The following is a 26,558-nucleotide window of genomic DNA, read 5'->3' as shown; positions in this document are numbered from 1 at the left end:
CAAGCCAAATTACATACACTCTCATTTGATTCATGCTTTATTCACTGAGCTTTTATTTATCCTCTCCATAATACCAGGATTAAGCCTGCACATGTCATTCGCCATCTGTTCAGATCTGTCTCTCCGGCATGTTTTCAAGTATGCATGTATACATTATGGTGGTCGCTTTATTGTGGAAAAAAAACACAAACCACAATAGGGTGTGTTAGTAGTGCATGCACAGTTATTTCAAATGTGACAACGCCCTAAAACCCACTTGCTTGTGCAAAATCAACCGCCAGTGAGCATCCTTTCACTAATCTGCTCATAATCAGCATCTGTGTTCTCTTCCTCTTTCTGCCACTGCTTTGCCACACATCTACACTCTTGCAGAATGATTGGTTTATGGAAAATATCCTTTTCTCATTTTTTTTTCTAATAGCCTAAACATCAGTGTGTCAGACACACTTTTGCTGTTCCGCACCGTTACACAAATACAAACAGCTGTAGTTGACCACAGGGCGTATCTGAAGTGAAGTAAAAGTATCATTAAACTGTCCTCTCTGTATCAGCTGCTCTGGTTAACAAGTCATGATAGTCATATCAGGAAATTTGACTGCTGTAACATTAGTGCATGAGGAGTCTGCTTTTATGGCCTATTTATCACTCAGTTACCTACTTTTGTTAACATCATGTGCATAAACATTCAGTTTACAGGATGTGGTTACCAAAAAGGAACTTCGTTTTGTTTTACCCCCACAAGCTTGCAGCTTTTTTCAAAATTCTTATAATCTTTTTGTGTTTGTAATGCACAACAAGTAACAATTTATAGATAACTCCAGGCTAGATACTCAAATTCTGTAAGGTCAGGCTGTTAAGCCACCTTTGATATGAACCTACATTGGAAGCATTCTGTCACAAAACAGGCAGAAGGCTGGTTCCAATTGCAGCAGGTTTATTAGTCCACAAAGCTAAATTAGGGTCAGGCAGGCAGGGATCAATAACAAGCATGGGAGCATCAGAAAGGAAACGCGAGTAGTCAGGATCCAGGCGAGACCCGGGGTAGGCGGCAGGAAAAGAGTCAGACACAAAACAGGACCTGAAAATAAGATGATCAAGTCTTGAGCTACTGGTGCTGGAAATATTCATGTTTTCTTTGTATGATTCTGACAATTGCATAAATACTTGCTCTCTTCTTCTGAGTGAAAAGCGACTTTAACAAGCGTGAAGTTGCACAGCGCCACCTTGTGTACAGGAGTATTTCTGTTTTACATTAAGCGCCATCTAACGTCAGGGAATGAAATTGCATGTTCGCTCGGCTCATCGTCAGCGAAAATTGCCTGGGTGTGAACACAAAAAACGTGTCGAAAAACGGCTGGCGAATATTCGTCCCGGTGTGTGCGGGCCTTTAGACGTAAAAAATGACACTTTTATTTCTAAGGTATTAAAATGTAAAAAAAAAAAAAATACATGACACTTAATTTAATATTCAAAGATCACTACCAGTTTGATGCATACTTTGATATTCCACAATTTATTTGACAAATATGGTAAAATCTAGAAGCCCAGCCAGCAAGGCCAAGTGGACCCCAAATGGTTTAAAAGTGGGCAGAAAAGTGGGCCCCGAATGCTTTTGTTTGCAGTTTCTGTGGTGGCCGGGCCCCACCTGTGTTTGCCCACATTGGCTTTAGTAGGCACTCAGTGGGCTGGCTTGCTGCGCTAGCCAGCTGCCCAGTTGACAGCAGCTAAACGTGGAAAACCTCCTACCCCTAAAATTCTTTGTATTTAAGCACTATCTTCACCTCCTAAGGACCCAGAGATTTTTATTTTAATCTCAGTCTTTTTTGGGTGTGCTACTTCTTTTTGACTTGCTTGACACTGAGACATGCTGTGAAGCTTAATTAGATCTTAATTAGATCTGGAGCTGTTCTGAAGGAGTCACAGCTGATCCTAACACATGAGTTGGCTGCAGAGTCAGTGCAGCTAAATGCTGTTCTGGTTAATAGTCACCTTGACTCCTCTCTAGTGCCACGTCTGTGCTGAGTCAGGATGTGGAGAACACTCTAGACCACAGCTGGGCTATTGTAAAGAAAGAACCCAATTGTTATTTCTCTGGCGTGGCCTATGGTGTGGGTTGGTGATGCGTTGATGATGCATATTTCACCTGGGCGGATCTTAAGTCCTGTCCAGACTTTTCTTCTATTATTTTGGGCTGCACCATGTCTATGTCTGCTGCAAATGTATGATAGATGGCTTTTAACTCAATAATTAACCCCCTGAGGAGCAACAAACTTTATGTGCAACACTGTTAGTGAATTGAAAAAAAAATTTTTTGGCTACCTATATGTTAGTTTAATAAGACTATAGCTATTTATCAATTTTTTATTATTGTAAATGTAAATATTGTATGAAACTTAAGATAATTAGTCCTGACATTGATTAGAAAATACATCCACATACATACACTTGTAAAAAATTCAAATGACATAGACACTAACTCTTATGCGCAGGGCATGTGACATGAGACTTAAATATTAAAGTCTGTCAAAAGGAGTTGAAGTAATTGCTTGAAAGGGAGTGGGATATTTAAATGTTTGTACGTTTTAAAACAGATGCCATGTGACCTTTTATTCTTTAAGTGAACTGGTAATACATGTTTGTATTTAAAATTATTCTTTATTGGATAAAACAATCTTGTTTTTCCTGAATATTTCATTAAAATAATTATTTGAAATTTTTTTGGCAGAGAATTTTGAACGCATTATATAAAAAATGTAAAACTTCTCTGCTTCTTTATGCCAATAGGCTTATTTATGGGTCAGTATTAATTTCTTTTAGAATAAAACATGGATGGATCTTCATCACACTAAAAACTCAATTTAAAAAAAAACAACCCAAGTTAGGTTTTTTTTTAACCTAAATTATAGGTTACTTTTTTCTGGGTTATTTTAACTCAGGATAAAATTAAAATTAAACTCAGCGGGGAAAAAGTGACCCAGAAATGCATCCCAACATGAATAATTAAAAAGTTGGGTTGAAGAAATAACCCAAGTGTTTTAAGAGCATTGATTATATTGTGGGAGTAAATGAATAAGTTCAAACCTTCTTTTGTGGAAAAACTGTCCTAAAGCATGAAAAGAGTCACGTGGTTTCACTAGAAATAGGTTGAAGTGCTTTGGTCAGTTGGGTATAACAGTCCCGACAGGCCGTGGCGGTGACTCAGCCTGCGCTTCCTCTGCACCTCCACAGCCGGGCACACATCACCCGCCTCACACCACGCGTGTGGGCGTCGCCGATTGGAGCCACGCCCCCTCCCGCGTCCGCCGCTGCTGCTGAGAGACCGAAGCGCTCTCTGAGGCTGAACCCGCTCCCCACATCTCCTGCTCCAGCAGCAGCAGCGTGCGCAGTCGCTTTCAGGAGAGCATAGATGTGCAAACCCCCTGGAATATCCGCACACTGGAGAGGCCGGAACCAACCGCCGTGGAGGACAGCTTCCATTCAGCCGTGAGAAGGGACCGAGCCACGGGGAAGGCATGGCGGTAGAGGAGGAAGGTCTTCGGGTTTTTCAGAGCGTCAAAATAAAAATAGGTAAGAAAGACAAATGCCTAACCCCCCCCCCCCCCCCCTTCCCGATCGCCTCCGAGAATGACTCCATATTTACGGGGAGCAGTGGGGGCTGAACACGGGATATCTGTCTTCTGCTTCTCCACCGCACAGCAACGCAAAACTATAAACCCGCACAAGTTAAAGAAGAGAAGAAGAATGGTTTGATTGTGGGAATTTGGCAGCTGGCATTTGGATCCCCATCATGCTTGTTTAACTTGACTCTGTCCCCAAGGCGTCAGAGCTGCAAAGATCCAGATGTTTTCTTTGTCTTTCTTTATGTTTTCTGGTCCAACAACCCTTTATTACCCCTTAATTGCATCCAGCCATTCATGTCACATCTCCAACCCCCCTCTTTCTTTTCCTGCACCCCCCCTTCCCCCCTCAAAGATGCATTCATGGTTGTCTAGCTAGTAGCTATTGATTGTTAACCCAGAATTCTATATTTAGATTTAGCTGGGCACCCCTGATTTGAAGAAGGCACTCAGAGCCTTTATATTTTATGAATGAAGTCATGAATGGAGCAAATGTGATTTTATGTGTTTATATTTGAATAAGCTTTCATCAGTTGCAGTAAAAATAAAAACTAAATATAGTAGCAATTTTTTAATTAATTGAACATGAATTTGATAAAAAAAAAAAAAGTATAAAAAAGTAAAAAAATCAAATAAAATTTGATTGGCTTTATTGAACATTAATGTTATTTGTTTAGTTTGTTAACTCATTATTATATTTTTTTACTCCGGTTAAAAATGTTTTTGTGGTGTTTTTGTGGCGTTTTTCTCAGGATGGAGAACATATATTAAGAAATTAAGGAAAAAAAATATTGTTTTTTTTTTAGTATTTCTTTACTTAAATCGCTGTCAATCAGGAGCTAATGAAAAAACGCAGTTGGAAAAAGATTGTATTTGTGACGTAGAAAATATGCTGGGCGGGCCACAAGCTCCCTGCTCCGCCCAATCCTGATGCCTCCACCTGCAGTCGACTAGATCCATGTTCATCTTTGTTTTCCTCGTCTGAGCTGGTATCTGACTTAAAACTGTACGGCTGGATAGCTCTGATATTGCTCACCATTTTTGTTGCACCGCTTATGTTAGGCTGGGGGGTGTGAGGGGCTGTAAGCAAGCGGGAGAGAATGTAAACAAATGGACGATGGGAAATGAAAGAAGGCTTACTCCACACCAACGGTCCCGCCCACAACTCAGAGGAGAATTTCTAAATTTCTAATGAACTACTGCCACTCTGCAGAAACTATCCATTCATATCCATCCATCCATCCATCCATCCATCCATCCATCCATCCATCCATCCATCCATCCATCCATCCATGCATCTTCCTCTGCTTATCCTGGACCGGGTTGTGGAGGCAGCAGTCTAAGCAAAGATGCCCAGACTTCCCTCGCCCTGGCCACTTCCTCTGCAGAAACTATGTCCTTATAAATGACGTACTTTACCTTAAAAACTGAATAATTATTATAAAAATACCACTGGGGATGGTCTGAAAATAGATCAAAAGATGATCGAGACTTTAACAAAAGTTTGACTCATTAGACACAATTTAAAGCCTTTTGCTTTGAGTCCTGCTAAATAAAGTGTTATCTAGTCATTTCCTGTTGGTTGCTCTAAGTTCAATCTGGAGGTCAGGACAAGACTGACTGACACCTGGCACCCAGTTCATCCTGTCTGTGCTGTCCAGTGTGTTTTGACTCCAAACATGCGACAGCGGGTTTGAGCTGCAAGGACAGAAACATGAAAACAAAACAGCCGCCAAAGCTGTGGGGCTTCGTGACGATGCCAGCCTGCACCACACAGCCTCACTCCTCTCGCCCTCTCAATCAAACGCTGGTATCCCAGTCATTACCAGCAGATCTGCATGAAAACAGCCAGAAAAGAACCACCCTAAGAGGTTAGCAAATGCTCATTATGTGGAAGTCACAGAGGCCTTGTTAGATTGCAGCATTTTCTGAATGAATTCATGGAGCTGAAGGGAACAAAACTGGAATGGCTAAATGACCTTTCCACAGGAAATGACATCTTTCTAGGATATACGTCTGATTTTGAGTCATGTTACCAAAGCACAGAGTAGTAGGACTTGTTCCTAAGCTGGACAAATGGATATCCAGTTCAGTAAAGGTAAGTTTAAGGTTAGACCACCACCAATTTAATTTGGATCTTAAATTAATGCATAGCAGGATCATATTTCTGATTAAAAATATCCTTTAAAAAAAGATTAACAAGTAAATGTGTTTTGGGGAAATCTTTAAAAAAAATACACAAAACATTTGTGACATTCAAAATATAAAGATATCTTGCGTGTTTTATGATCAAGATGTGGAACAGTGTAACTAACATAGTTACGGTATTCGGTTATTTGTTCTTCTTGTTTTGGGTTCCATTCGAATTATAATTTACTGTCATATTCAAGGCAAAATTCATTCCTTTAGTGCATTACAGCAAAAGTTAGAGGTATAAACGTTTTATCGGATAAAAGTCAATAAACTTCCTTTCATTTTCTACCTGGAAACGACGTCAAAGGAACATTAAGGTCTTAGAGTTTGTCATTCTTGAAGTACATGTACGCTGTTTTCCCTTCCAAAGGCTTTCTTCTTCTGTAATGGAGTTTTAGTGCTGTGGTGTAACCAAGCAGCACGCAACATCAATGTCCGCCTGATCCCCACCGCGCTCTGCTCCCGGGAACGTCTGTGAAACCCTTGCATCATGTTGTTTTCGTCAAAGGGGTTGCCTTTTGACACACGCTGCCCCAGTCTGATGACTCAGAGCCTGGATTCTGGCACACATTCGGAGCTGAGATAGCACACTCTGCCAGGTGACGACTCTTCCCAGTTTCCTGGAGGAACACACGGATGACGGAAACGGCGTGAGGCTACTGAGCTCTGAGTTGCCGTCTGGGGAACACAGGAAACAGGAAACTACCCTCAATTCACTTCCTGATTGGCTGGGATAGACAACAAAAGAATCGTGTTTTTTCCTGCATGGCAACAAGCTAATACAAAGCAGATGTAGTGGGATGCAGAGCGGGGGACAGAGGTGGTGTCTCACATTTAGGAGCAGACTGTTCTTCATCTGTCAGCGACTCTCTGCTCGGAGACGCTAATTCTCAGTGGCACAGCTGGAGTCGGGGCTAATTAACGACAACATATGTGCATTTGGCCTCTCTGCTGCTGTGTGAAACACTGCTTGATAAAGCCTGGGACACATGTAGAACATTTTTACGGCGCACATTACTATTGTCCCTTTGAAGAATCCAGTGTAATAAATGGAGGTCTTTAATTGCATCGTCCAATTGGTTTAGTTATTGCAAACCTAAACCCACTGAACTTAGGATTTTTGACCAGCTGTGGCACAGTGGGCTTGGTTTGTTTGCTTCCTCACATGTAGACCTGGCCGCAGTTGTGTAATGCGAAACATAAGAACCTAGGAAGTGTAAAGAAAAAACAAAAAAACCAACCTCAGTCTTTGAGATCCTTCACCTTGCCTGTTTTCCAGCTCTCCCTGCACTGCTTGCTGCTGATAGCTGACGTAGGTGTCTCCACATTCTGACTGACTGAACATACCTGATCCAGGTGATTTGCAGGAAGCAACACAGGGAGAGCTGGAAAACAGCCAGCAGGGTGGATGATCTTGAAGACTGTTGTTGGGCAGCCTTGGACTAAAGAAAAACTCTGTATGGAAGACAATGTTTAAGAGTTATCATATTTCCGGAGTCAAAGTCACACCAGAGTTTCAGTCACAGGAGCAAAAAATGCATAATAAAGAAAAAAAACATATAGAAGTCGCTCCGGGGTATAAGTTGCACTTTTGGGAGACAGTGCAATGCTTCTGAACAAATCCGTCAAGACTGGCGTAATGCTACGTTAACATAGAGCAAATTTCCGGCTGCTGCTTCTTTTTCCACACTCGTAAAATTCGATGCTCAATGCCTGTCCAAAAAATGTGTTCATAAACTTGATCCTCCCATCGAGGGTGAGAGAAGCTACTGTTTAGTTTTTAGCCTCATCGCTACATAGAAACATTGACTGTATATCTCATTTGCAATGCACGGAAGAAACAGATGCAGAGAGATCAGGTTTATTTATTTTGAAGAGCTCTACAAAAGCATTGGTAAGCACGTCTCCATGTCTGGCTTTGTGGGGTCATTTAATCTTTTTTTTTGTTTTTTTTACCATGGTCTTTAGCTTCTACTGTAGGAGCTGCGTCTGAATGATGGCCCTTTTAGCTGTACTTCACTGTGTAACCCAGTTTGATGACTGGTTGTCCCACATTAGTCCAAGGAAAGCAAAAAAATGTCTTGATGAAATTAAGAAAAATATGAAGTGCAGGAGAAGACCAATCAGATTCTCCTCCATGTTTGTTTTGGACGGGACTTCTTCTTCTGCGTTGCTGCGTAGCGTATTACTAGCACATACTAATACACACACCGACAGGGCACGCTAGCGGGAAACAATCGCTAAAGGGCAGCCAATTTTTAGTGGGAAAATAACGAATATATGAGCCTATTTATGTTTTTAAAAAATCTAATAGAAGTCGCTCCTGAGGATAACTACTATTTATTCTTTGTTACTGAAGCAGATGACCCTTGAATGACATCTGACTTATTTATTTGATGCCTAATAGATTGGTAAATGTCTTGAGTTTTCAGTTTGTGCCAGAGTTTTGTGATCTTTTTGCCGTTTCTGGAAATCACAAAACATTATGGTTTTTGAAAAAAACATAAAACCCAGTGTTGTGAGAGATAAAGGCTGAGCTTCTGCAGCAGCAGGCTTAACTGGTTGTCTAATGGGAATTGGATTCATATTACATCCCTCACAGCTTTCTCCTCCGCATCATGTAAGTGAATGGATTTGTCGGAAACTCTAATGGCAGAATGTGACGATGATTAAATGCCATTTCCGACACAGACCCGATGAAGCCACTAAATGAAAATAACCCCCTTAAAAGACTCTAAAATGCTCTTTTGGTTCAAAAGAGGTCACTTCTATGTGCATAAACTGTTTAGTGATGGTATTATTGGTGAGACGTCACTGAACTAAAAACAGAGAAAGAACGTAAGCCATGAAAACCAAAATCATGATCCGTAGATCCTGAACTTGGGTTCTAGAAAGTACACGTGCCCAGTGTCTACGTTGCATAAAGCGCATCGGACCATAAAGTGAGATAAGTTTATGCAATTTACCATTTACGATTGTAAAAGCTCTGCAAAAGAAGAGCAGATAAATAAATTGAAGCTGTGTTCGGCCAAGAGTCCAAGTGATCTTAGGTTAATAAGAATTGAAATAAAAAGTCCCTTTCACCCCTTTTTTGACGTTGACCAAACAGGGATTCAACATTGCTAACTGAAAAGAGACTCTTGCCATCTTTTGTGAACCTCCATCAGCTTAATTACAGTGACACTTCTGGAATACACCAACTCTTTTGTAGGGAATGGGTTTATATTTAATCAACTTTATTTCATTTTAATACAACCTGGTCCAATCATGCAGCTCTAGGATGAATGTCTGTTAACTCTAGGTGGAAAAGCCCACACACGTATCACAAGAAGATGCAAACTTCACATAAATTGAGTGCCAGTTGACATCTAACAACTCCAGCAAAATGCAGCCCAAGTTTACATTCCATTTGAAATCCTGACTGTTTTGTGGCCGTGGTGTGTGCACACAAACGTTTGTGTCAAGTTCTTTATTTTGTCCTGGAGGGCGAGCTCTTTGGGAAGTTTCCAGTAAACATGTGGGTTGGCCGTTCAAGCGCAGCTTCAGGCCGGTGCTATAATCCGAGTTGGGTACGGCAGTTCTCCTTGTGTAATTAATGTGTCCTCCACAAGAACACAGTACCAGGAATAGTAGGAAGTGTAACCACAGGAACATCATGCAGGACCAGCAGGGGTAAATAAAGGGCTGCAGAGCTCTCCCAGGGTGTCACTCACTCAGCCTGTCCTTCAGATGACCTGTTGGAGAAATTCTTTCACTTTTACCTGTTCATGCTGTAGGAGACAGGAAATAATACTGTGCAGGCAGAGGTGCTCGGGAGTCCATACATGCTGAGAGCAGAGACGTTTTAGTGCTATATTGACAAAAAGACTTCTTGTTTTCCATAGCAGATCTGTCTACAAACCCGCACTGATGAAACTGCGCTGCTTTTCCCTTGATAACATGAGATACAGGGTCCCGCGCTCAAGTCACATCTCACCTCGACTGTGCCTGGAAAAATGATCATATCATCTTTTCATTGTGCTTACCAGGGTGTTTGTTAGTGAATGAAGTGGAGAAGAATGCACAAGGGTTGACCTTTTTTCTTTTTTTATCTTTTTTTTTCTTTTTAAAGTCCAAATGCAAACTGTATTCTCAGAATTTTGTAAATGGGTAAAAAGCCTAGAGGCAGGATTGAGGTTAAACTGTGTCCTGACTCATGTGGGACGCACAGCAAATGCAGAGCAGTGAAGGCAGCTCCTCCCAGTCAGATCTCTCCATTCTTACTTCAAACAAAACTCTGATGGGAACATATAAACTTTCTGCTGCCCATAAAGGTGTGTGCGCGCATAAATGTGTATTTTTGCTTCACTCAGATTTTCCATCGGGAGTGACGAACTCGTGTGAACATTAGCTTCCAGCCCGCGCTGAGACAGAGTTTGAGCTTGATCAGTAACTGTATTCTGGTTTATCACAGAGACTACAGTGAACAGTCTGTAACCAGAACTGGCCTTGTTCCCCCGCTGTGTTTCCACTCGCTCTGCAGCAGATCTACTAAGCTGAGTGTTGCTTCTTTGGTGGCGGAGAGTTTTTGACTAGAAGTACTGATTTCACTTGTTTAGGTGGAATCAACTGCAGTGGATTCTGCTGTTCATGAACAGTCAAAAGTCTCCATACTGAGACTTGCCTCAGCTGTTAGGCTTTCATCCAGTACATTTAGAAATCAATCTTTTTCTTCTGCTTGAGTAATTTGTTGGATTGACAGTTATTTAAATGAACGATTTCTTTATAAATCAAGTCAAGACAATATCGTCGTGGTTGTTATCTTTGACTCTCTGGAAGTTTTCTGCGTTTGACCATAATGGGCTCCCCACCGTTTGAGTGAAGTCTTTTAAAAAGTATCCCGCCAGAGTAAATGTTTTGAGGGGAATGCTGGAGAATCGAGGGCCCCAGACCCTGCAGCAGGCCTCCCTGCATCCTTCCATACCATTGCTTTTTTTTTTTTTTTCACTCAGCATCTCTTACACACAAACACTAAATGAGTCATGATTTGAAAATCTAGGGGAGATGTTCTGTACTGCAGTACTACCAATTTGTGTTTACGGCATCAACCTTATTTGAATGTGTTTCTTTACACTGGACATGTAAATAAGATAGATAAAAAGAAAAAACTATGATGCACGCAGGTTTATTTTTAAAAAGTTATGCTGTTTGTCACGTCAGACTCAGTGAGATCCTTTGTCAGGAGGAATCAGGGATGGCTCTTTGAAAAGACTCATTTGTAGTCCGGGCAGAATAAATCAGCTTCAGTTTCAAACAATCAGCTGCACAGCCATAGCTGATGAGAGGCTCAGATGCAGCATTTTCGGCATGCAAGCAGTTCAGAAATATGGCTATAAAACAGAAACCCTTCCTAATTAAAGCTGTAGGCCTATGAGGAAGCATCGTTTATTTTTGTGGCTTGTTGCCACATTTCCTCTAATACAGCTGAACGCTCTGGACCACAAAATGGTTAAAACCGTTTCACTCAGCATAGATCTTTGCATGAGCTGTCAGCAAGTTCCAAGCAGTGGCTGGCTTATGGTAAAGATGGGACTGACTTTTGGCGTTCAGGATTGTCATGTTTTAAGCCCATGTCACACAGCTACTACGTATATTTTGCGCATTTCGGTCTTACATTTCGGAAATTTCGGTCTTACATGATACATGCGTGATGTACGGAATTCATAAGTGTTTCTTGCATTCGTCATGTGTACAGATGTCTGCTGAGGGTTTCAATTTCACGTGAATTCAGTTTTTAAAAGTTCAAAAGTGTTTTATGTAGTTTATACGAAATTAATATTACGGAATTATTACGTAAACCTTACGCAGTTGTGTGCGATTTTTACAAGGTACAACTTGTGGCTTTGCACTACCGTTTCACGTATGTCTAACGGACTTTTTACGCATGTACCACCGTTATATAACTTTCACATCAAGTAAATGCCAAACATTTCACGTTAAAATTATGCAACAGACGCATGAATAACTCATGCATTGCATATTAACAGTGCAATAATCACGCACGATTCATGTTCCAAGCTGATTTACATGTTTTTCTTTGTGTGGTTTATTCGTACATCTTCTGTAGTTTTAACTTGGTTCATTCATGATACATTTGTGATAATTTAATGTAAAGACCACATCTTTTCTTACTTTTTCCATATATATTCATGAAAGACCAATTTTAATCTGTGCAATATGTCCAAAATGTACATTGAAGCTGTGTGACATAGCTTTAAGTTTCTGAAGTTTCCTCCTCAGTGCTGGATAAAAAGCTAATCAAACTACCTTATCCGGCTCAAATTTGTAGATGCGTGTGAATAATTGAATAGTGTTTTTGAATAGTTTTTTTGTTTGGTTTAGGAAAGATGGTTTTACAAACTAGGGCAGTGGGCTTTAGTATGTTTAATGTAGTTCCATATACTAAAATACTTCCAAAAGCCTGAAGTGGGACAACCACACTGACAAGAGTTTACTCAAATCAACTCAAAAAGGCTTTTCCTGAAACCTAGCTCTAGTGGTCTTTTGAGGAACTGCAATATGTGGACATTTCTGCATTTGCAGGGTTGGAGGATGGTGGGCTGTGTAGTTTAGACTTAAAAATGTCCCATGTTGTTTTAAGTTAAAGGCTAAAATTTTTCAGACTTAAGTTTACAAGGGCTTTAAATTCATTTTAAGACAATTGCAGGTTTATCTAATTAACAGCAGATTATTATTTATTTGACAGATTTAAAAAAAACAAAAAACGTATTCGTATATCATTAACATGTTGTCTTCAGGGTTTAAAGACCCACTCTCATGAAAATTGTGTTTTTGGTGTTTTTAACATGTTCTTGTGGCATTTTTGTAAAGTTAGGTTGGGGGTGTTAGGGACTATGATAGCGAGAGGGAGTGTAAACAAAGGCATGATGGGTAGTGGGGGAAGGCTTACTCTGTGCCAACAGGCCCTCCCAGAACTCAGAGGCGAATTTCTGATGAACTCCTGTTGCTCTACAGAAACTATGTCCTTGAAAATTACCCAATTTTAAAATTTTGGTATAACCATAATTAAAACGACCACTGGGAACGCTTTGACAATAGAGACAAAAGATGGTCGAAGTGGGACTTTAACTTTTTGTTAAAATTAATAATTAGCCTTTGAAATGGACTGCAATGAAAGCTAACTCAGGTTACAGTGGGCGATAAAAAAGTCGTGCAGGATCAAAGCGCCCGCTGTGATTGTGCTCATGGCCTCTGCCCAGTCTGTGTGGGAGTGATGGTTTTAGGTTTAATCGTGTGCAGAAAGACAGCAGTCCTCCTGCTTTCGTTTCACTTCTTGTCATGTATTTTTACCCCAAAAGAAAAAAAGAACTTTTAGAAGAGCTGAGAGATAGCAATGGGTTTACACGAATGTCCTTCCCGTCTCTGTATTCTCGGGTTCATGTTCTTTCTCAGGGGTAACTGGGTTGTTTGCTACTTTTAAACCTCGTCGTCTTGGATCCAGCTGAAATTCCTTTCTCCTCATCTCATTTCCTGTTGTAGCTTTCTCCAAAGCTAACTGCGCCCCAGTGTTCTATCTGGCTGACTTCTCCCTTTTTCTCTGTACTCTTCCTCACACTCAATTGAGTACACTGCATGTATTTTTCTCGGTGGACCCCCCCCCCCCCCCAAAGCCTATGTTTCCCAGGCCTGAGCCTGTGTTCATGTCACAGAAGATTAGAGTAACGAGTCAAGCGGCGGGTCTGTAACTGTACGCACGCCTGGCCGACTGGAACATGCCAGCAGAGTGGGTGAAGAACAAAGCTCCACATTCACACTGTCAATTACATCTCCTCAATCACTCGTGTTTCCTCATTTTTATCTCCTCTAGCCTCTTTTTCTTTTCTCTGTGGTGTTTTAGCTGGGGAGGAAACCACTTCTTCCCTTTCCTTTTTTTATTTCTGACTTGCTTGTTCTGTCTTTAGTGTAGCCCTGTCATTCATAGTTTTGCTGCCCTACTGCTGAAGGGCCCTCACACCACACCCTTTGCTCAGATATCCCAGCTAGATAGTAAACAGTAATGCTTAAATGATAAAATAATTTTAAAAATTCATACATTTGGTACTTCCATCCAGTCATGAGGAGGGAAAACACTCAACTCTGGAAAGGTTAGAGGAAGTGGAAGTTAAAAATGGGAAGTGTATCGAAACAAAAGAAAGAGAAATCGAGTTGAGGTTTATTTTGAAATAGAGAATGAAAGTAGCAACGCAAGAGATATCTGAAACAGATAAGATGAAAAGGCGAGTAGAAAAAATAAGAAGATGAGTCCTCACTCTAAGATGATAGCTGCAATGACTTTTGCTTTGCTCCTATCAGCTGTTGCAGCATCCCTTACTCACTGTCTGGTAGCGATGCTACATGATGCGGCTCTGCATGCGTGCAGCTCCAGGGCGGTTTGGCTTGTCTAGAGATTTCAGACAGACAAACCAAATGTTTACGCCATTGATTTTCCGCTTTATAAAAACTTTTAGTTTCATAAAAATGGCTTTTACAAAGATACTGTTACAAATTAAAACGACCCAGTTTGTCATTTGTTTGGGTTTGCTTGTTCCTCCTCTTTTTATTGAGTCTCTGATCAGAACAATGCTGTTCTGATTTAAGATTCTTTTCAAAACATAAAAGATGTACGATCCGGTCCGAGATTTTGAGTTTTCCATTATAAAATAGACCCAATAACCGACCCTGGTTGTAGGTCCATAGAAAAATGCAACAGAACGGTTAAGGTGAAGCTAATGTCACACGATGACACATGTTGATTGGCAGAAGGTCATAACGACAAAAGAAACCGCCAAACCAGCGCCAATGTCTCCGGCTGTATTCCTCTTTGCCCCCTGCAGTCTTCACTCAAACAACTTTAAATGGGTTTTGGTCCTTTTTTTGTATATATGAAACTTTTAATGTTTGTGGATCAGTCAACAAGCAGCAACAGCTTTTTTCTATTATTGACTTGGTTGGACATCTGTAGAACATCTGAACGGATGTGGCGAGTTTGTTTCTCACATCAATAGGGTTTCATACTGACACTTGATGTCTTTTTTCTGGATTAAATAAGCAACGGCGCTTTAAAAAGTCTTAATTTTTGTGTTTTTATGCATATTTTAAACAGATTGGCCGCACTGTGTGATCACTTCTGCTTCCAAATACCTGCGGTTTTGTTTAGAGCTGCTGTAACCTTTTGTCATTTTTGACAATCCCAATGATGCAATCAAATCAGGATCAGGACACGTCACTGGTTACGAGAGGAAATATTGGATTGGATTTAAAAGATTAAAGGGAATTTGGGAGCGCAGGGGTGAAATCAGGGATTACATGATGGAGATGAAATCATATTCGAAGAAATAAGAGGTAAAAATTGTGAAGGGAACAGAGAAAGTGCTTTGGGACAAAGTAACAGCAGTATTATATTCCTTTTCATTCAATAGTGCTTTGTGTATAGCTACAGATTATTTGTTAAATTTAAATATTTTTCATCTTCATCTTCAAAGGATAAAACACAGATTATAGAAGAAAAAATATAATTTTTTCCTTTTTATTTGGGAATAATAGTGCTAAAGGATAAGGATACACTGGATCTGAAACCATCAAAATATTAAAGCGTCAAAGAATAATAAGAATGTGAATAATCCACAATACAAAAAAAAACAGATACATGCCAATGACTTTTTCTCAGTGATATATGACTTATCTGTCACAAGTACAGGCAGACGGCTGGTTCCAATGGCGGCAGGTTTATTGGCACAGCTAAAAGTCCACAAAGCTACATCAAGGCCAGGCAGGCAGGAGTCAATAACGAGCATGAGAGCATCAGAGAAGAAACAGGAGTAGTCAGGATCCAGGCAAGACCCAAGGCTGGGAGCAGGGGGCAGGCAAACAGAGTCAGAGACAAAACAGGGTCAGAGGATCAGAAGATCAGAGGATCAGAGGATCAGAAGATCAGAAGATCAGAGGATCAGAGGATCAGAGGATCAGAGGATCAGAGGATCAGAGGATCAGAAGATCAGAGGATCAGAGGATCAGAAGATCAGAGGATCAGAAGATCAGAAGATCAGAGGATCAGAAGATCAGAAGATCAGAAGATCAGAAGATCAGAAGATCAGAAGATCAGAAGATCAGAAGATCAGGTCTGGCTATAACACTCGTTATTGCAGACAGAGTGGCACAAACAATACTTCACACTGAGTGAGGCTCAGTGCAGTGCTTAAGTGTACTGTGATTGATCTGGCAAATGAGAGTCAGCTGTGCAGCACTGGGGTTGCTGGGAGATGTAGTGCAATCAGTACTCTGGAGACGGTTCCCGCTGGTGACCAGAGGGGGGGCCAGAGCTCTGACTTCTGACTCTCATTTGTTAAAAAAAAATTCAAAATAGTTTATTTAGAGCTACGAAATTTGACTTGCCGCGTTGGATTCAGAAATTCTCAGTCTTCTGAGTGCAGATTGATGGAATGGAAAAGTTCTTTAATCTCATGGTAGATTATTTGTTTGGTTAGACAATGTCCCTGTATCCTCCTTTTCAGATGTTAGTTGCATGGCCCGCGCATGGTGTTCAGAGTGGACTGTGGATGCAGTCAAACAAGGCTTTTCTAGACCCATTTTGATATTGTTATAAATATTTTGGCCTATCTTAAGATAGATGATTTGTACAGTTCTCAAGACCAAAGGAGGAAGCAGACACCTCCATGCATAAAAAGGCAATAATACAACCTTTTCATAGATTTTTAAGTCAGTCTGAACTGGTACCTGCATCCATTTATAAAACATAATGAATGACCTTTTATTTATTTTATAGAAAACATTTTAACCACAAAACTCTGCACCCATTTTCCTTCAACCTCCCTCAGTCAGGGTCTGTTGAAACTAGACTTTAGTCTAAAAGTTGGTCATGCTTGCATCATAGCAGGTGGTTTGCTTCCTGTCTCAGCTCTGTGGAGATGGAGGAATGCATGGCAAAAGCATCCAACTGCATACAACTTCTGTTTCCTTTCAGAGGAACAAAGCATACAACCTCTGTTTTCAGTTCTGTACAACACTTTAGGTTCATATACACAAGTTTGATTTGATATATTTTAGGGCTGCACGATATGAGGAAAACTCGCGATATGCGATATTGGTGATTAATATTGCGATAACGATATAAATCGCGGTATATAAACAAATAGCAAAACAACCAAAAACATAATTTCCGTGTTCACTGCAACAGTTTAAAAATTAGACTCCAAATGACCCACGTCGACGTAGGAGGCAAACGTCAAACATAAAAGGGCTCATCTGATTGATCAACAACGTAAACGGGTCCTTCCGATTGGTTAAATGCATAAAGGGATTTATTTCAGTTGTTCAATATTTCAAGCTGCCATGAGATTGTTTTAGCAAATTTAAGGTAACCATTTATTGCGATTTTCGCCGTCTTTTGCGGTATGCATATTGCACAGCTTAATGTCGCGATAACGATAAATTTGCGGTATATTGTGCAGGCGTAATATATTTTATTCCTCTCATGAAAACACCACATTTATACATGCATTCAATACAGTCTTCCAAAAACAATACAAAACAGCACAATCTTCCAAAGGAAGAAAAAATGCATTTAATCCAAATTTTCAAAGCAAAGTATGTTCGGATAGGTGACGATAGAAGAAAAATAATCTAACTATGGTTCATTTTTGTTGTGCTGATAATGTTAGAAATGGACTATAAGAGTCAGTAAGCTGGTGGAAGAGAGTGTGAACAAAAAAATAATGGGAAGTGGGGGTAGGCTTACTCCGTGCCAGTGGTCCCACCCACAGATTTCTGATGAACTCCTGCTGCTCTGCAGAAACTATGTCCTAGTATATTACACAGGTTTTTTTTTCAGATTTTGGCTGAAAACAGCATAATCACAATTAAAAGACCACTGGGAACACTTTGAAAATAGCTCAAAAGATGATCAAAGTAAGACTTTTTGTCAAAATTAATAATCAACCTCTGAAATGAACTGACAGTGTAACTAAAGTAAACTCAGGTTATAGTGGGTGGTAAAGGAGTCATGCAGGCTTTTCCTTCACCGCTCTGTTCCGATATATGAAAGACTTGGGGTCATATAATCCCAGCCGGGCACAAACCGCAATTATTATTTCTCCTTTATGATCAATTTTCATACAGTTTGCACTTCTGTGTTTTGAAAATGACGCTATCTATACGTCACTAGCAAATCCAAGACGCTGATTGGTCAAAGTTCAACTGGTGGAACTTTCAATGCATGTTCAGTGGCAGGGTGTTTTGCACTTGGAGCCCGAAAATAAACGTAAACATTTGTGTAGCAACGCGTGAATGCGAGAGTTTTGAATGCAGAAGCCCGAATTAGCGTTTACATAGACTTTTCATTGAAAGTGAAGTGAAAGTGTTCGCTGGAACGCACATTTCCCAGCCTGTTGTAAACTTAGCATTAGAAGTACAATTATACAGACAGTAACTGAGATAAATGTAAATTGTTGCTATGCCCTCACACAAACACACACAGGTTAGCATTAATTACACTCACATGTTCTAGGAAAGAAGATAACTGCCTGTGAAGAAGCGTAAATGTCCTTTACCTGTTAATGCTGCTTCTATAAAGGAAAGGGCTGCCCTAACAAATAAATGTTTTTCCTTCATGTGGTTCCTGTTTTTAAAATCCATATGGTTTGTTTACTTGTTTTTAAGCAGATGCAGAATTTGGTCTGAAGTTTCCGGAAAGGTTGTCTGTGTTGATTTTAGCACAAAGGTCATTTTTGGGATGGTGGGGCTGAATCGCTTCAGAGTTTTCTCAATCGTTGAGGGTTTGTTTACCATCACATCTTGCTTTGATTTTATTTGTCTTCTCTGTTTGGTCCTTTTTTTGACAAAATCCAAATAGAGCCTGCTGCATAATTAGATGAGTTGTTTAGTGTGATTTATAAGTAGTAAAATATCCTCACATGCTTGAATGGGGGTTAGAAAGAAATTTCAATCAGGCCACGTTGGGATTTCAAATCCGTTTGCAAGAGATTTTGTCCTTCAAGTGGAGTGGACAATAGGGAAATTAAGCTTTTTTGTGAGGACATTTACTAGAATAAAGGCCGAAATAGCACAACAAAGCATAGTAGCCTCAGATTCCCATAAACAAAACGGTGGTGTTATTGGAGCATGCACTGACAATGTTGGTTAACACATGTGTAACAGTAGACCGGGCAGTCCCATGGGTCCCCGAAGCGAGGAGAAACAACTCCATAAAGCAGAATATATCGATCCTGCCGGACCGGAGCAGCAGTGGTTTGTGTGCCTCGGTGGGTGGTTGGACTGCATTCCTGTGAAAGGCTGTGCTGTCACACGTGTTCGATGCACTGATGAACCTCAACAACATTTCAGGAAGTGCAACACAAAGATTCCTCCATTCAGAGTTGTGATAACACAGATTGGGTTCACTGAAAGCTAAAGCTCTGTGTGCCGTGCTGTGCATTATGCATCTGTCGCTGCGACCACAGCTTGATATATGCGAGTCTGATATAAAAGTTGCTGCCTCGGCAGATGCAGGCCGATTTGGACCTCAACTCACACACACACCCAAACCCACCCATACACAGAGTGGATCTTTTTTTGTGCTTTCAAGTGTTTCTAAAAAAAAAAAGGGTTTCTTTCAGCTTAAGGAAAAAAATAAAATAAAAGGTGTTTTGGATTAACAGCTCTCTCCTTCCTCTTTTCTTTGTGCAGGCGAAGCAAAAAACATCCCCCCATACCCAGGGCCCAACAAGATGAGGGACTGTTACTGCACAGTCAACCTGGATCGAGAAGAGGTCTTCAGGACTAAGATCGTAGAAAAGTCACTCTGGTGTGTAAATCATGAAAATAATCAAAGGATATTTTAAAGAAAGAATTCATTTGAGGAGCTAATGATAAAACATTGAGTTTTTGTAACGTCAAAGTACTTGGTGTTGTGTCATTTTTGGAAAATACACTCCGGATGAAGAAAAAGGGTGAAAATCTCGTCTACAAAAGATCAAACTTAAGAACTGCTAAATTGATGGCTAACAGGTTTACTTAGCTGTTTTCATTAAAATAATAATAATAATTAAAAATAATACTATAAAAACTAAGCTAGAATGGCTCCAAACTTAAACAAATGATTCTCAAAGATCCACTCTAATAAAAATCGTGTTTTTAACATGTTCTTGTGACATTTTTTCTCATACTGTGGGATATATATAAAGAAAATTACAATTGAAATAGCGTTTTTGGGCTTTTCTTTATTCAAATTGTGGTAAATCAGGAGCAGACAAAAATGTTGTTTCAAAAAGCTTGTAGCTGTTATGTAAAATCTACAATCGGCCAGCCGATTGTCGCCCTGCTCCGCCCCATTCTGATGCATCCACTTGAGGACAAATAGATCCACATACATCTGTCTAATTTACGTCCCGCCCACAACGCAGAGGAATTTCTGATAAACTTCTTTCGCATTGCAGAAACTATGTCCTAGAAAATAACACAGGTTTTTAATCATTTTGGCTAAAAAAAAAACAGAATCATAAATGAAAGACCACCGTGAACGCTTTTACAATAGATGAAAAAGATGGTTGGACTGTAAATATCAAATCTGCTTTTGGTTGGCAGCTTTCAGATGGTATGTGTCTCTGGGTTTGATGACAAAATAAAAGGAAGGAGATTGCTAAAAAAAATATATTTTTTCTTTCCTTTTTCCTTTGCGGACATTCTCAGTTTCTGTCCGTCTTGATGTCTGCACAGATAAGGAAGAAGTCAGTCATTATTAGCAGCAGCCCTGAGGGCTCAGCTCACGAGATTCACATAGCTGTGGCGTCTGTGGTCTTCATTTAGGTAAATCCGGCTGGGGAAGTCAGTGTGGCCTTGGACCAGTGTCACAGCGACTCCAGCTGCAGAGCAGTCCCGTGAATGAAAAGGGCTGAATTAAAAAAATATTTAAACTGAAAAGAGAAAAGAGGTTGAAATGAAGGTGAAAGTTAATTTTAATATCTGCCTCCAGCCAAAAACACTCCTAGACACGGAAATCCAGCAACAGTTGACAGATTAACCAGCAGTCAGGTAGCCTGTGATTACATAACTTTGATTTGATGAGTTGACAGGATGCTTTTAGTCCCAACCTAGTAACCTGTGTTTAATTTTTCATTAAGCTGTTTTATAATAAATCATGTTCCAATTCTTTTAGGTAAACAATGGCAAAGAACAACACAGATTCAGGAGGATTTTTGAAATGAAATCATAACAGTTTTCCTCTCCTGTCTGTTTTTTGTTGCAGTCCCTTCTACGGAGAGGATTTCTACTGCGAGATCCCGCGCACTTTCAGACACCTCTCCTTCTACATCTTTGACAGGGACGTGTTCAGGAGGGACTCAAGCATTGGTGAACACACATTTCTTCTCCTTCTTTACTTCTGTCCCCCCCCTAAAACCGGATGAAAGCTTTTTTTTTTAAACTGATGACGTTTAAAGAAAAGGACGCATTTGTCTAAATTAAGAAACCTGTTGGTGCAGCATAGTGTCCTGGAAGCACTTTCAACCTAAGCAATCATACAAAATCTGATACGATTTACTAAATATACAGCTTTCGAATGAGACTTTTTAGTTTCTAGCCATTGAAGAAATAAAGTGCATGTATGCACAGTGGTGTAGTGGTTAGCCCTCCCCCTCTTCCAGCAAGAAGGCCCTGGTTCAAATCCCGGCTGGGACCTTTCTGTGTGGAGTTTTTGTGTTCTCCCTGTGCATGTGTTGGTTTTCTTCAGTCACTCAAGCTTCCTCCCACAGTCCAAAGATGTGCATTGTAGGTCAGCTGCCCACTCTAAATGAGTGGTTGTGTGGCCCTCCAATGGGCTGGTGACTCGTCCAAAGTGTAAACTACCTCTGCACATGGTGGCTAGGATAGGCTCCAGCAACCCTGTGAGCCTGAAAGGGATTCAGTGAGTTTAGAAAATGAATGGATGGATAAGACTATGTCAAAAAAGAGTGGGAAAATAGCATGATTTTCTTTCTACCTAAAATACCCCTAGGCAGGGCATTTGGGGACTGCAACATAAGACACACAAATGCAATGACTTTAGTATTTTTATTAGTTTAGTTTAAAAAAAAACAGAGGAGAGGTAGGAACCAAGGCCAAGTCATCCATCCATTTTCTTAACCCGCTATATCCCTTTCTGGGTCATGGTGTTGCCAGAGCCTGTCACGGCTACTGGTGGGTGAAGGTGAGGTAAACGGAATTGTCGCCAGTCTGTTGATGGTCGAGTCAAAGAAATGAAAACGAATTGAACAAAACCAGACCTAAAGGGTCTGACTCCGAAACAAAGCAAGAAAACTAAAGTATAGACCTAACTTCTCTACCAAATGTTGATCAAAACAATGGGAGACATCAACCAACTTGCTTTGTATATACAGTAAAACTTGGACTACATGGGATTGAACAGGATAGACTGTCTTACTTTTATAGCGATCCATGTGCAGGGCTGTGTTTGATTGCCCGGCCTCCACCGGGTGTCTTTAATTTCCTCATCAAAAGAAAACATGCAGATGAGAAAGACACTAAAAAACATGGATTCACAAAAAACTCTGCATGTAACAATAAAAAAAAAAATACATTTAAGCTATTTACTGAGTTTTCAAGCAATCCCCAATCATGACACCAGCATGCAATAGATTTGAGTTCATCTTTTTACCTCCTTACTCTAAGTGCCTGTCAGTCTGCAATTTAATATCAGAAATGTTTTTGTATTGTTCTTTAAGACAGTGAAGCCCTTCTTCCAGACAGAAATACAGTATATGGATCAGTGCAGTATCGGCTTTTTTCTTGTCTGCATCAGACAGTAGATTAAATTGTTCTGGAGACTCATCATGGAAATTGATGTTGGCTTGTTTGTATCACATCTCCAAAGAGTAAAATTACACATCTTTATTCATAAATTTGCTAAATGTAAATGTTATGTCTGCAGGTGTGCTTTACACAGACATGTGGATCAGAGATACTGACGATGCAAAATCGCACACAAACTCAGCAAAACTATTTTTTAATGCCCCCCAACCACCACCAGATGTTTGCATTCTTCTAGGCTCAGGTTGGTTTCAAGTCTCTGTTGCCATAGAAACATGCTGAGTCAGAAATGTGTCATGGCAGAATGTGACTAAAAATAAAAGCTACAATCAGCAGCTGCTTGTAACTTCTAGACGTCTGACAGTCGCATTACTCAGATGAACTTACAGTTCCCCTCTTGTCTGGACCCGACTGACGTCAGAACAGCAGAATTTTCAGTCATCCGGAAGACCCTGACAGATCTACTGGCAGCAAAGAGTTTCACTTTTAGTGTTAGTAATTTGGGGAAAGCATACAAGCATTTTTACTGTGCGTTGCAGTTTGAAAACATAATTGTAGTTGTTTTTTATTTTGCATGCGTTTAGGTGATAATTAATTAAAACAAGTGCAAAAAAATAAACTAATAAAAATGTTTTTGTCTTAATTTGGTTCTTTTAAGAAAAGCAGGTCATCAGTTATTTTTCAAAATCCTTGAATTAAACATTTTATTAACTCTTTGGTTCCTTTGGAACACTGTCTGCTCCTTTATGTCACTCATTAAAAATGTCTATAAAAAAGCAGAAATAATTGCAAAATGATCAAAACTATTCTATTGAACTGCTATCAGAAATGTTTTACTTGTAATGTTAATTTTTCAAGGTTGAAAAGTGTACAAAGAACTACATTTGCAATAAATAAATATAAATAGTTTAGTTGCATCAGTAAACGCATAAATATTTAAGGTGCAAAAGGCATTTATGAAAGATGAGCATTCTTCCAAGTGTTACGCATAGAGGTGGAATGATCATGATTCGGGCCGGTGTTGGATTAAGTATAAGGAAAAAAATAAACTTTTTTGTATTGAGATGAATAAACAAGAAAAAGTCTTGTATGAAGATGCTCCACACATTTATGCTTCATTGATCAGATTTTGTATTTATTTTTTAGTACAAAATCCTTTTAAAAATCTTTTTAAAGTCAGTGTTAATCCCTTTTTAATTCATTCTTTTATGAATGTTGATATTTGGAGACATGTTGGATTAAAGTGTAACAGGTCCGTGCACGTTTTTGGGGGTATATTTGGATGTAGTCAGGTGTGTCTGTGTGAGTGTCTTGAACTTTATCAGAGCACAAGCTCCTGCTTTTGTGTGGGAGGTACAAGGGGTCGACTTGAGGCCGCTCCACCAGTGCGTCGTCTGCTCCATGGCCCTGCACAAGTTAAACAAATGGATTTACAGTGCATGTGCAGACATGTAAGCGCCTGTGTGTGTGTTTGTGTGCGTGGGGGTGGTGGGGTCGTGGTGCGCTTGCCATGGATCACATCTGAACGTTGAGTGTTGTTGTGGAGCTCATTTGTCTTTGTGTTCTAATGTGTATGTAGGCAAGGTCGCGGTGAAGAAAGAGGACCTGCAGAAATATCACGGCAAAGACACCTGGTTTCAGCTGCAGCCTGTCAGTGCCGACTCAGAGGTGCAGGTTAGTGTAACGAGAACGCAATCACACTTTTTTTTTTAAAACACAGCACCCATTTATTTTCTTTTAGCATCTGCCACACAAGGCTGAACATACTTCACCTTTTTCTTTTTGCTTTTAAACCCCATAATTCACCTCCTTCTATGTTTTCCCAACGTCATTTGTTTTAATTGCAGAGATATTTTCAGGTTCTTCCTGAAGCAATACAGTTGGAAACAAGAATCCAGCTGTTTTTACAAACTAACACATAGAAATGACGGTGTAGTTAGAGAACTGGTAACTGAATGCACTTTCAATTAATGATTAAATGTTCACGGCGCTTTGGCAGGCTGCCCGTGTTGCGCATTCAAGTGTGTGTTCGCACAAGGCCAAGATGGAGGGCAGCAGGGTCCGGACTATTCCAAGGCCGTCACCGTGCAGCGAGAAAATGATTCACAAATGGAAAACACTCGGGACAGGTGCTCCTTTTCCCGAGAGGGGAACGTCACAGCAAGTTCACCTCAAGGTTACAAAAAAAAAAGCCTGCAGAGGTTTTAGGAAGTGCTAATAATAAGAATAAGAAAACAAAAGAATTATGACAGCAGGGCGGTATCACTACCAGAAACGTGTCGCAACACAGCTTTCTTAAAGTTTTTGAATAAAGATGTATTAAGTGGAAGTATATTTGAACAAACTACATGGCCGCTAGTCCCGCGGTTTGCTCAGACGTGAGTGTATGGCTAAGACCAAACACACCTTATCGACTCAAACACCATTAAACACTCGACTGAAGGGGTGACAAAACAGGCTGATATCTTTGTTCAGAAAATAATTACTCAACCAAAGTTATGGCTGCTGCATGTACTTCAACAAGCTCTTTAAATGTTAAACTTATGATTTATCGATCCTATAAAATCTCTAATTGAAAGTTTTTTTTTAGTTTTTGGTTTTTAAACAAAGGCATCATTAAGAGTTCCTCCTGAAAATCTGGTGTTATGATATCGCTGGTTCAAAACAGGCTTTACCAGGCGATCTCCCAGCATCCCACGCACCTATGGATGTGTGTGATACTCTGGCGGCATGTTAACGTTTGAATCAGGGCCGGGCCCAAACAAACACGGCATGTGTGCACCTGAAACATTCAGACCTGCGGGGTCAATGTCACCTGCCTCAATGTGTCTTTGTGAAAAACACAAGCTTCCCTCCACAGCTGCTCCGGGCCTGATCACCTGCTGAAGCACTGCTTATGAGTTTCTCCATCTGTCACGAACCAATCCGATTTGATGGAAATGATTCAACATTTTCAAATGTTTCCATGATCAATTCATATGTACCTTTAAATAGTTCCCCTTTTAAAAAATAGTTTTATTGAAGTGTGCATTTTGGTGTGCAGTGGTTAGCCCGGTTTCTCCTCAGCAAGAATCTCGCCTCTGGGTTCTTGCCTTTTTGAGTTTCATGTTCTTCCTGAGCATGTGTGGGACTTCACCCTGGCACCCCAGCTTCTTCACACTGTCCAAAAATGTGTTTCACAGATTGATTGGTGACTCTATTCTCCAAGCTGCAAAAAGTGTTACCCCAAAAATAGGAAAAGAACATGAATCTTAAGAAGAAAATCACTACAAAGCAGAAAATTATCTGTCTATGCTGCAAATCGTTTTTACTTAGCAAGAGATCTTATGATAAACAAGGAATTCCACACTACCGGTAATCTAAATCTAACACTTATTCTTAGAACATAAATCTAAATTTTTGTTTCCAAAAAATGATAATGAATGCCAGTCTAACTTGTCAACACTTATTGAACTTTAAAATAACACCCTTAAAATTGAACCCAAAATAACAATGCAATTTGAGTTTTTTTTTAGTCTTAAATCAAGTTTTTCTGTTGTTAAGAGTTTGGAGCAATGGGATTTTGACTGATTTTAGCGATCATTTCCTTATTTCTAGATTCTAGCTCTAAGTCAAAACAACAAAGTCTTGGAAATATCCTGAATGTCTGAAAACAAGCTTTAAAATCTTTGTAAGTATGAAATAGTCTGCAGTGTAGACTGTAAATGGTTGTTTGTGTGTGGCCCAGGGTAGGCAAACTGTCCTTTGGATTTAAAGATTTATCCCAGTTCTCTATTATTTTTTATGTGTGGTCCTCTTGTTCTAACAAGACCAAACCAATGAAAAAATGTGGAACATTTTCTCAATCCTAATCTCAGTTTAGTGCTCCCCAAAGCATTGAACACCTTTTCA

General features: G+C 40.0%; 1 protein-coding gene across 2 annotated transcripts in view; it reads left to right on the top strand.

Moving 5' to 3' along the window:
* Positions 1-3,291: 3,291 nt before the first annotated feature.
* Positions 3,292-26,558, top strand: part of rasa3 (RAS p21 protein activator 3) — a 48,592-nt gene continuing 25,325 nt past the window's right edge. Inside the window, exons 1-4 of one of the 2 annotated variants that reach the window (XM_023953392.1) lie at positions 3,292-3,567; positions 19,551-19,668; positions 21,109-21,212; positions 24,247-24,341. In XM_023953392.1, the coding sequence (XP_023809160.1) occupies positions 3,513-3,567; positions 19,551-19,668; positions 21,109-21,212; positions 24,247-24,341 (372 nt within the window). In that variant the 5' untranslated portion in view covers positions 3,292-3,512. The remainder of the gene's footprint in view (positions 3,568-19,550; positions 19,669-21,108; positions 21,213-24,246; positions 24,342-26,558) is intronic. The other variant, XM_011490324.3, reaches the window with a different exon arrangement.

The sequence above is a fragment of the Oryzias latipes genome, chromosome 3, assembly GCF_002234675.1.
Source record: "Oryzias latipes chromosome 3, ASM223467v1".
Taxonomy (NCBI): domain Eukaryota; kingdom Metazoa; phylum Chordata; class Actinopteri; order Beloniformes; family Adrianichthyidae; genus Oryzias; species Oryzias latipes.
The sequence above is the reverse complement of the archived record's forward strand: the minus strand, read 5'-3'. Positions and strand labels throughout refer to the sequence as shown.